General features: G+C 42.7%; 1 protein-coding gene across 3 annotated transcripts in view; it reads right to left on the bottom strand.

Annotated features, from left to right (window-relative positions):
• Positions 1-7,980: 7,980 nt before the first annotated feature.
• The window catches only part of strn (striatin, calmodulin binding protein), a 117,057-nt gene continuing 113,757 nt past the window's right edge, over positions 7,981-11,280 (bottom strand). For 2 of the 3 annotated variants that reach the window (XM_038800584.1, XM_038800585.1), the window contains one exon: positions 7,981-10,574. In XM_038800584.1, the coding sequence (XP_038656512.1) occupies positions 10,405-10,574 (170 nt within the window). In that variant the 3' untranslated portion in view covers positions 7,981-10,404. The remainder of the gene's footprint in view (positions 10,575-11,280) is intronic. The other variant, XR_005461055.1, reaches the window with a different exon arrangement.

Genomic DNA, 11,280 nt, shown 5'->3' with positions numbered 1-11,280 from the left:
TTAACTTCTTGTCTTAACCTGTGACTTTGCGACCTTGTTACTACACAATCCGTAAAAAATCATAGGATACTCGTCCTTCAACACTTCAGTTGTCTGATTTTCCACTGGCTTATCAACCACAGTAGGCATCACTCCCACCTGCGATCCAGCAATATCATTGCCCAAGACAAACTGTATTCCTGGACAAGATAGTTTCTCTATTACTCCTACTACCACTTCACCACTCTTCACTGGACTTTCCAACCTTACCTTATATAATGGAACACTACTGATCCTGAATTCCACATATTACCACCTTTTCTGGCAATATTCTTCCCAAACTACATAACTCCTCATCTATTACCATTAAAGATTGACTAGCTCCCGCATATCTTAAAATTGTGACTTCTTTACCTGCTCCTTCTGATACACACAAGTAAACTTTACCCACACAAGTAAATTCTTTAAAGACATCTGGCACCTTCTTATCAATCACCTCTTGATTAGGCTGTACAATCTTTTGCACCTCCTTCGCTTCACTTGTGCTTTCCTTTACCACTTAACAAATCCCACTCTCTTCTCCTATTTTACCACATCAGCCTTCCCAGTGCTTTTCTTCAACGACCAACACTGTGACTTTACATGGCCCAGTATATTACAGTGAAAACATTTTAAGTTTTTTATTTCTTTTCCACCCTCCTGGATTTCTTTCTTAATCTGAGGTACACTCTCCTTATTATCGCCCATCAGATCTCCTTTGCCTCTACCACTCGAGTACTTCACATGTCCCCAGTTTCTATCCCTCACAGGCTGAAACTGATGTCGGAAACCAAGCTTTGATTTATGAACTAATTCATAATTATCTGCATTTCTGATGCTAACCTCGCAGTTTTAACCCTCTGCTCTTCCTCACAAGTTCTCACTACAACAGGAATTGAATTTTTAAACTCCTCCAAAAGTATACTTTCCCTGAGAGCTTCATACGTTTGGTCTATTTTCAAAGCCCTTATCCACCTATCAAAATTACTCTGCCTGATCCTTTCAAACTCCATGTATGTTTGACCAGGTTCTTTCCTTAAATTTCTAAACCTTTGTCTGTAGGCTTCAGGCATTAGTTCATATGCACCTAATGTGGATTTTTTCACCTCCTCATACGTCCCAGATACTTCATCTGGTAGTGATGCAAACACTTCACTAGCCCTACCTATCACCTTTGTTTGAATCAGTAATACCCACATGTCCTGTGGCCACCTTCTCAAATGAAATGAAAAAGGCTTTTATCTCCTTCTCATCAAATCTTGGCGCTGCATGGACATATTTAAATAGATCCTCACCAAGCCTTCGACGATGATGCTCTTTCTCACTATCCTCATCACTATCATCCAACTGTACGTTTCCCTTTACGCCCGCCAATTTTACCTGACTGTCATGCTTCATGGCCATTTTCTGAAATTCAAACTCTCTTTTACCCTGATCTGTATTTCCCTTTCTCATTCTCTTTGTTCTGCTAGGGCTATTCTTTCTTTCTCTCTTTCTGCTCTCTCCTTTACTTCTCTATCTCTTTTGTATTCAAGCTGCTTTAATTCTTTCTCATGTTCCATTTGTTTAATTTATAACTGAATTTTTGCCATTTCCAATGAGTCAGACTGTATCTCAGGCAATTTTAAATGCTTAGCCACTGCCATAATTACCTCACCTTTTCGCATTTTGTCAGGTAATGTTAACTGCAATTTTTTTTTGCCAACTCTAAAAGCCTGTTTTTAGTCTCAGTCCGTAAGGTCCAGCATGTGACCGTCTCCAACCCCAAACACATCAGAGCCTCTGAAAGAGCCATTGTCCACAACACACTCCCTACTTAAACTAAAATACCACACCTGAAAACCACAATATGCTCACCCCTCACTGTCTTTAAGTTCACAAAACCAACCCAATAGATAGACTTTTATCCCCCTCGAGCTCCCAATTTGTTATCGGCCAGGGTTCAGAGAACCTGAAAGCATATCATGGAGTTCACCTGACCCACAACATTTCATAGATTGTGGTTAAAGGGAACACACGGGCTCACTCTGCATGTGTAATGCAACAGAAATCTACAGTACTTTTAAATTAAAACAGTATTTATTTATTAAACCAGTTAACACTTTATAAATCCACAGTAAACATCTTAACAATTATCAACACCAATAAATCCCCAAAGAAACAGTACTCTATAGATAACCTGTAATAAATTCCCAAACAACATCCAGAAGACAGAGATCAGGTTTAAATTCTCTACTGAGATGAGTTATTACTTTGAAATCATCCAAACAAGCACTCTTTAGATTGTAGAGATCCATGCACATCTGTTAGCTTTCACTGCAGCTCTTTTCTCTGAAAACAAAACTAAAAACACCCTGTAGAAAACAGCCTAAGCAAAAGTAAACAGCAGAGTCAGAGGTCAGCTCCACCCACACTCTGACATCACTGTTGCCACTTGAGCAGACAAACATTTCTTAAAGTGACATTCCCATGACAAGGCAAACTTTATTTTCTCAAAACTGAGAACCCCAGCCATGTCACTAACCCAGGTCCCTCTACTCGGGGGGCTTCGGGTCTCTCCACATTAAAAGATCCATCTCTGGGCTACCAGGGAGACAAAGGCCAAGACGTCGGCCTCTTTCACCTCCTGACGTCCTGACTCTTCCGACACTCCAAAGATCACCACCTCCGGACTTGGCACCACCCGTGTTTTGAGCACCGTGGACACGCCTTAGCGAAACCCTGCCAAAACCCTCTAAGTCAGGCATGCCCCAAACATGTTATGATTTGCTGGGCTTCCCACGCACCTCGCACACCTGTCCTCTACCCAAAAAAATTTGCTCATCCAGGCCACCGTCATGTGTGCCTGGTGTATTACCTTGAACTGCATCAGGCTAAGCTTGGCACATGAGGATGTATTAACCTTGTTTAGGGCATCCGTCCACAGACCCACCTCCATCTCTCCCCCTAGCTCGTCTTCCCACTTGCCCTTAAGCTCCTCCACCAGTTTCCTCTGTTCCAAAAGTTCCTGGTAGATATCCGATACCTTCCTGAAAACGTCTTGTAGAATTCCACCAGGTACCGTCTGGCCTCAGGGCCTTGCCTGACTGCATGCCCTCCAGCTCGTCCATTATTTCCTCAATTTCAATTGGGGCTCCCAGCCCTTCCACCAGATCCTCATCAACCCTCGGGAACCTTAACTGACCCAAAAACTGCCTCATCGCCTTCACCCCAGCCGGGGGTTCCGACTCATTTAATTTGCTGTAAAAGTCCTTTAACACCTCATTCACCCCCAGAGTCCAGGACCGTATTCCCACCTCTACTCTTTACTCTCCCCATCTCCCTGGCAGCCTCCCTTTTTCTGAGCTGGTGCACTAACATTCTGCTTGCCTTTGCCCCATACTCAGAAATCGCCCCCCCCCCCCACCCCACCCCACCCCCCACCCTTGCCTTCCTCAGCTGTTCCACCGCTTTCCCTGAAGTCAACAGCCCAAACTTCTCCTGTAACCTCCGTCGCTCCCTCAGTAGCCCCGAACCTGGGGCCTCAGAGTATCTCCTTTTTACCTGGAATATCTCAACTATCCTATCCCTCTCAGCCTGCACTGAGATTAATTGCCCTCTGACTTCAAAGCTTCCCAAACAGTCGCTGCAGCGACCCCCCAGTATCATTTGTTTCCAGGTAGTTCTGGATGGACTTGTTCACCCGCCCATAGTAGGCGTTGTCCTCTCTCCAAACTAACCCGCAGATCCACCCAATGCGGGGCATGATCCGACACTGCAATTGCTGAGCACTCAGCATCCACCACCCCCGGTACTAGAGCCCTGCTCAGAACTAAAAAGTCGATCCGAGTGTATACCATTCTCAATCTAGTCTGGTCTGTAACATTCAGGAGTGTCTCTTGTAACATTGCCACGTCCGCCTTCAAACCCCTCGAATATGCAAACACGCAAGCTCTTTTGGCCGGCCCGTTCAGCCCTCCAATGTTCCATGTAATCAGCCTGGTCGGGGGACTCTTCCCCCTACCCCCTTGCCGACTAGCCATCACCCTTTTTAGGCCAGCCTCCAGCCCGTGTCCCCGACCTCCTCAAACCCCCCTTCGTGCATCCTCCGTCCCCAACCTCCCATTTGTCCCTTAGTAACAGGTCCTCTCCTGTCAGCAAAGCAGCTCCCCCCTCCCCCAGTAACAGCACCAGAAACCCAACCCCCCCCCATATCAGGCTCAAGCCTACCACCTGCTCGCCCCCACTGTGCTTCCACGAGTCAGCTGACCCATGCTGACTTGATAGCTCCCACTCATGGCACCAAGCAGTCTGTCTCCCCATTGTTCTCTCACCTCTCCTCCCACTTGGACAGACATATTCAAAGCATCACATTCCCCAGTACACAAACAGCAGAAAAAAGTGAAAAAAAACCACAACCCTCCTCCCCCCCAATAAGACAAAGTTAACATCAGCCATTGAAACAGCCCCTTATTGCACATAACACTACTTATTCAAACCAGCACAAAAGTGATTGTCAACAAATCGGCACTGCAATACTCTCCCCATGGATTCAGTGTCTTTCGTTCCCATCCAGTCCTTTTTCCCTGATGAAAGTCAATGCATCGTCTGGTGTTTTGAAGTAAAATTCCCAGTCCTCATATATGACCCACAGGCACGCTGAGTACAACATCCCAAACTTCACCCACTTCTTAAAGAGGGCCGATTTTGCCCAATTAAACCCGCCTTGCCTCTTGGCCAAATCCAGGTCTTGATAAATGCACAGCTCACAATTCTCCCACGTGCTGCTCTTCTTTCTTGGCCCACCGCAGAATGTGTTCCTTGTCCAGGAATTAGTGCATACATACCACCATCATCCTCAGCAGCTCGTTCGCGTGGGCCTTCTTCACTCGGGCTACGTGCGCTCTATCCACTTCCAGGGGCGGAGGGAATGCCTCAGCCCCAAGCACCTTCCCCAGCATGTTTGTCCATAGGCCCTCGCATCTGATCCCTCACTGCCCTCAGGGAGGCAGACGATTCTCAGATTCTGCCGGCTAGACCTGTTCGCCAAGTCCTCCATCTTCTCCTTCTTCAATGGGCTGGAGGAGGGTTTGCAGTGTTGTTCCCCAGGGGTCAGAATTGGGACACTCGCTTTTCCTGATAACATAATCTAGATCTTGGTGTGCAGGGGAGAATTTCAAAGTTTGTGGATGATACAAAACTTGAAAATATTGTAATCTGTGAAGAGGATAGTGTAGCTTCTGAAGGACATAGACAAGTTGTGGAGTGAGCAGATAGGCGGCAGATGAAGTTCAATGCGGAGAAGTGTGAGGTGATACATTTTGGCAGGAAGAACATGGAGAGGCAATATAAAATAAGGGTAAAATTCTTAAAGGGGTTCGGGAGTAGAGGGACTTTGGTGTATGTGTACATTGATCATTGAATGTGGCAGGTGGAGAGAGCAGTAAATAAAGCATACAGTATTCTTTATTAATATGGGCATGGGGTACAAGAACAAGGAGGCTATGCTGAACATACAACAGTTAGGTCTCAGCAGTTAGGTCTCATCTGGAGTATTGTGCAGTTATGGGTGCGACAGTACAGGTATGATGTGAAAAAAGGGTTTACAAGAATGTTTCCAAGCATGCAAAACTTCAATAATGAGGATAGCTTGGAGGGGGTGGGACTTTACTATTTAGAGAGCAGGCTAAGAGGAAATTTGAAAAATATTTTTATTGGTGTTTTAACACATCAAACTTGAGAGAAAAAAGAACAATCAAAACGTTTCCTTATTTACAATGGTATAAATAATAATCGCTTATTGATTAAATAATTGATTAAATAATAATAATTTATAAAACAGCCTTGCCCCTTGGTTCCCCACTAGTTTTAGTATGTGCTTTGTATCTTTTACTGTGTAGAAACAAATTATTTATTTAATGGTTCTGCTATTTCTTTATTACCCATTATAGCTTTGCTTTTCTCAGCCTTTAAGTGACCAATATTTAATTTTGCTACCCTCTTCCTTTATGCATTTTTACATTTCTGGCTTGTTTCTTCTTATAATCTATTTCTCCCTCTTTATTAGTTAACTTATCTTGATTTCTGAAATTCTCCCAATCGTCCACCCAGGATGGATCTTCCCCCCCCGCGGCAGTGTGACGCCATGCTGGCATGAATCAGTACTTCTTTTCAAAAGTGCAAACCACGGTAGGGTGCGGAGTACCCTCGAGGCCCTGGGGTTCAGGACCATGGGACAGTGTCAAGTTGATACGGCCCTGAAAGGTGGTGACGGGGGTTCATCTTGTGTGTGTGGGGTGGGAGGGGGGCGCCCTGATGGCAGCACGAGGATTGGAGCTCCCTTTAAAGATTGCGCCCCAATCTAGCTGGAGCTGGCCTTGCCAGCTCTATTAGAGTGACGGTGTAAACCATGCCCGCAGATTTTCTGTGCATTAAGTTCCTGAAAATCTGGTCTTTAAACTCAGCTGTTTTTGTGGAGAAACTTGCCGATATTTAGCCAGAGCCTGACACAAATTTTGGGAAAATTCCATCCCTAGTTCGCCAGGACAATAATGCCCACTGGTTTGTAGTTAAATGTAACGTCTCTTTCTTCAGTACTGCTGCCAGTTTCATCCGAATCAAATTCCGTCTCTCATACACTGCTGAGAGGGGAACACTTACCTAAGACAGAAGCTGCAATTTCTGAGATTTAGCACATAATCCAGGCTGAAACCCCAAGCCAAAGAGGCCTTCACGGTCATAGATGCCATCTATAGGATAAGATGTTAAGCAGAGGCGCTGGACATATGTCCCAAGGTCCTGGACAATACTGTCACTGTAAAAGTCACTGTAAAAATGCAAGTCTTTATTGATGCTTAATGGTTCTGTAGTTATGCAGAAGACGAGTAGACACCTACTCCTTCCCTTAGAAAATGTACACCAGTCAGCTGTCAAGTACAACTTTCCAACCTTGCCAATCGTCTGAGGTGTGGTGACCCGCAGGTTAAATCACCACCAGTCAGCTCTCCCACTCAGAAGGGAAAGCAGTGTATAGTCATCTGGGGCTACGGCAACTTTACTTTTACACCTTGGCAAAGAGCCCCAATTGTGCATTTAGTTTTTAAAATTCCAATGTCCCACACCTAGACAATTTCACATCATACATCTATGTCCTGAAATCAGCATTTTTAAACTATTCATGTTTATGTCTGACTTTCTCAACTAGGTCATTCAACTGTGCTTGGAGAAGGAATGTTTGAAAGGAGGGAAAGATGGTGTCCAAGATAACTTTCAAATTTCTATAAGTTCACTTTGGTCTGTTCCGCAACCTTTCTATTTTATGTGGAGCAAACTAATTTTTGAATTACATTTTCCCCTTGGCTGTGTACTTTACCTCGCCATTCACAATGTGTCAAAGTATATTTTGTGAACAGTGACAATAATTCTCACCTACTTGCAGATTTCATTATTTGCAAATTACTAGTTCCCCTCTCAGCCAGTGATCTTTTCCTTACCTACCGCAACCCTAAAAAAAAACCCGAAAGTGGTTAATCCTGTTTCCATACGTGTCACTGGATAGGCCAACATTTTAATTGCCCATCCCTAATTGACAACATCTTTGGCTCCGCTCGTATTTTTCACTCAGTTAACACGAGTCTTCCAAATAATTTTATCCTTACTTTAAATTGCAAGCGTGACATGCTTGGATACCATGCTGCTGTGAAACATTAACTGTACTAGTGATATAGAATCATAGGTAGCTTTCTGGGAACAGGACCAAGTCTGTCTTGGTCATGTTGGAGGTAGCAAATCTGGCTGAACTTGGTAACTTCCATCTCATCATTTTGGGATGAATCCTCTGTATCATCCAGTTCTTCAAGAGGGACAAATTCTAACTATGGAAAGAGCAATTATCTATTTACAAGCAGAACACGCACACACAATGCTCCAGTTGGAACATATTAATTCTGTGACGTCGAAAACAAACCAATGCCAACAAGCCCAAATGATAAAATAGCTTTATTATGGACAGGATGACAATATATTGTAGAGGCTGATAAACCTTACTCATGAAAAGAATTCCAGCTAAGTGGAGTCCTCTCTCTGAAAGTGGGGTAATTTTCTTCCTCCAGTTGGAGAATTGGACCCAAATAGCCAAAGTGGGGCTTTTAAACATAGATGGGGTGGAAATCGTGCAACTCTGTTACCACATAAAATGAACAATATTAAAAAGCTGACCAGTGAATTTAATTATTGATATAGGTGGATGTGTGGGGCTACGAGGAAGGAATGGAAAAATACCTTTTAAAGACCAGCCAAAAACAAAATCCAGTTTCACTATTCAGCTCATGACCACAATGCTAATAGAAAGAAAAGGAACCAAGTTACCAAAAGGGATCAGTCACACCATGGGTTCTGGCTGAAAATTTGTACTTCAATTTGATCGAATGAACACTTGATCTTACTCATATCACACATAACCGAAAGTACAATAAAATTTACTTGAGACAATAGCTCATTTAACAATAAAAGTTAGACACTCAAAAATCTTTAAACAGTTGAGTTATTGTTTTGAAAACAATTAATTAGTGACAGGATGCATTGCATCACTTTGATGATAACTATCTATAGTCAGGTGCCTCGGCTAAATTTACAGACGGCAAATGCATCATTTTCTGAAAGATGGGATTTTTATTACCAATAAATCTATCAGTCACTTTCCATTTCAGAAAAGAGATGGGTACATCATAGATAAATAATCAGCTTTTTACAAGAAAATTAGCTTTTAGTAGGTCTCACATAATCATGATGTTTAGAAGCTTCTGCTTTACAGTTCCACCTAAACATGATCGCAGTTTAAAAAAAAATGTAGGTAGACATAGCAAATGTGTCCAATGCACACATCAAACTCACTCTCTCCCTCTCTCCCACACTACATTAGCTTCCCTCCATTTAAAGGCAAGCCACTGTCAGTATTAAAGATAGCTCATTTTGAGATACTTCATACTCACATGTATTAATTCCAAAAAATCTATTTCCCTTCTTAAATACTTTGCGACTGGGCCAGAAAATAGGAGATTAGAGCAATCTAACTTTAAAGCAGGATTCCTGATATGAAAAAACCCCAAACAGCTGCAACTGTTGGACAATGTCAAATACGCCCAATGGTTAAATAATTTTTCTAAGTAAGAACTTGGTTAGTTTGAATTATTGCCAATTTTATCCTCCAGTAGAAAGAAATCTTTGTCATAATATTATCTTGCTCTTGTGCCCAGCAGTATTCAACTGCAGCTGATCCAGGCTATTGAAAGCATTTCACTTGAAAATTGGATCAGTAAAATCTCTTGACAAAATAGCGCAGCACTACATTTCCCATACCATCACCCACAGTGCACATACCAGTCCAAGGAAGTGTTAATGCCAAGGTTTATTACAACAAAACCCAAAAGTAAAACGCCCCATCATTATAATACCATTAAACATTCCACTGCCGTGTTTACAATATGTAGTCTTCAGGCCATCTGAAATTAAAATGCATGTTTGAGAGAGCACTAGACATTCAAATACCTGATGTTAAAGAATTAAAGTCCCTTTTTAAAGACAAAAATCTATTACTGTGTTTTAAAAGAAAGTATACCTGTATATAACTGTATTCAAAAATGTCAGTGTTTCTGTAAGTGCTAAACAATACCTTGAACATATATTTATACAAAGTGTAGCTCTACGCAATTGAATTTACATACGACCCAAATTTACCTTAAAAACTGTCTTTATGGAGAAATGTGTTCACGGATCACACTGCTGGCACAAGTCTAACACAGTCAGGTAGCTAGAACAATAATCGACTACAGATATTGTATCCCATATGTAAACATTCTGCTTTTATTGTACAATTGTTTAAGAGGTCTCCTTTTGTTTAGCAAATGTTTGGCATCTTGTCTTCAAAAATACTCTAATGTTGGACTTTCTACATCCCCCTTTAACCTGGAGTTGCTGCACTTGCTGCAGCTTGGCACTCCACTCTATTGGCATTCCTTGCTACCTCAAACAACTTAGCTGCCCAGCAAAGAGAACACATTGCCTTTCATACAGGTGTTGCCAGATGTATTTTCATTTCTCTAAAAACAGGAAATATACCCCATCCCAACTTTATCCAGGCCTGCCTGGATAAACACGGCAGCCCCAGGATTACAGGAATTAACTTAAGGAAGAACTGAACAGCAAATCCCTCAGACATTAGCAAAGTTGGACTCAGAGCAGCCTGAACAAACCAGGTGAAAAAACTTGCAGAAAATACAAGTGTTTCAGAACTGTAGGCTCTGCAACCCAAGTGTCAGGATTGCTAGGCAGTAAAGGATATCCCTATGTCTGGCAGTGTCATAGACACTAATTGATAATAGAGGGTTTGAAGTAGTCTACAGAAAACTGTCATACAAATACTTTAGCCAGTGCATCTGCCCCAGCACTGGCTATGTAACATTTGGAAGGATGGAATGCCACATCATGGATGGACTCATCAAACTTTTTACGATGTGCAGTGAATTCCTGAATACACGTCTTGGTCTCAAGGCTCCACAAACGAATTGAAGAGTCATGACCTTTGGAAGAAGAAGAAAAAAAACACCAACAGTTGGTAAACAATAATATTCAGAAGAAACTTTTCAAAAGTCAGATTGTTTTGCTTGATCTTGTTGGTGTAGTTGGTCCTATGCGCTAGACATCTCAATGTCCTGGATATCATAGCCAAGCCATGTGGCAGACTTGTCATAAGAACATAAGAACTAGGAGCAGGAGTAGGCCATCTGGCCCCTCGAGCTTGCTCCGCCATTCAATTAGATCATGGCTGATCTTTTGTGGACTCAGCTCCACTTTCCGGCCCGAACACCATAACCCTTAATCCCTTTATTCTTCAAAAAACTATCTATCTTTACCTTAAAACATGTAATGAAGGAGCCTCAACTGCTTCACTGGGCAAGGAATTCCATAGATTCACAACCCTTTGGGTGAAGAAGTTCCTCCTAAACTCAGTCCTAAATCTACTTCCCCTTATTTTGAGGCTATGCCCCCTAGTTCTGCCGTCACCCGCCAGTGGAAACAACCTGCCCGCATCTATCCTATCTATTCCCTTCATAATTTTAAATGTTTCTATAAGATCCCCCCTCATCCTTCTAAATTCCAACGAGTACAGTCCCAGTCTACTCAACCTCTCCTCATAATCCAACCCCTTCAGCTCTGGGATTAACCTAGTGAATCTCCTCTGCACACCCTCCAGCGCCAGTACGTCCTTTCTCAAGTAAGGAGACC

The sequence above is a fragment of the Scyliorhinus canicula genome, chromosome 6 (assembly GCF_902713615.1).
Source record: "Scyliorhinus canicula chromosome 6, sScyCan1.1, whole genome shotgun sequence".
Classification (NCBI taxonomy): Eukaryota; Metazoa; Chordata; class Chondrichthyes; order Carcharhiniformes; family Scyliorhinidae; genus Scyliorhinus; species Scyliorhinus canicula.
Note: the sequence above shows the minus strand (reverse complement) of the source record. Positions and strands in the feature narration are given on the sequence as shown.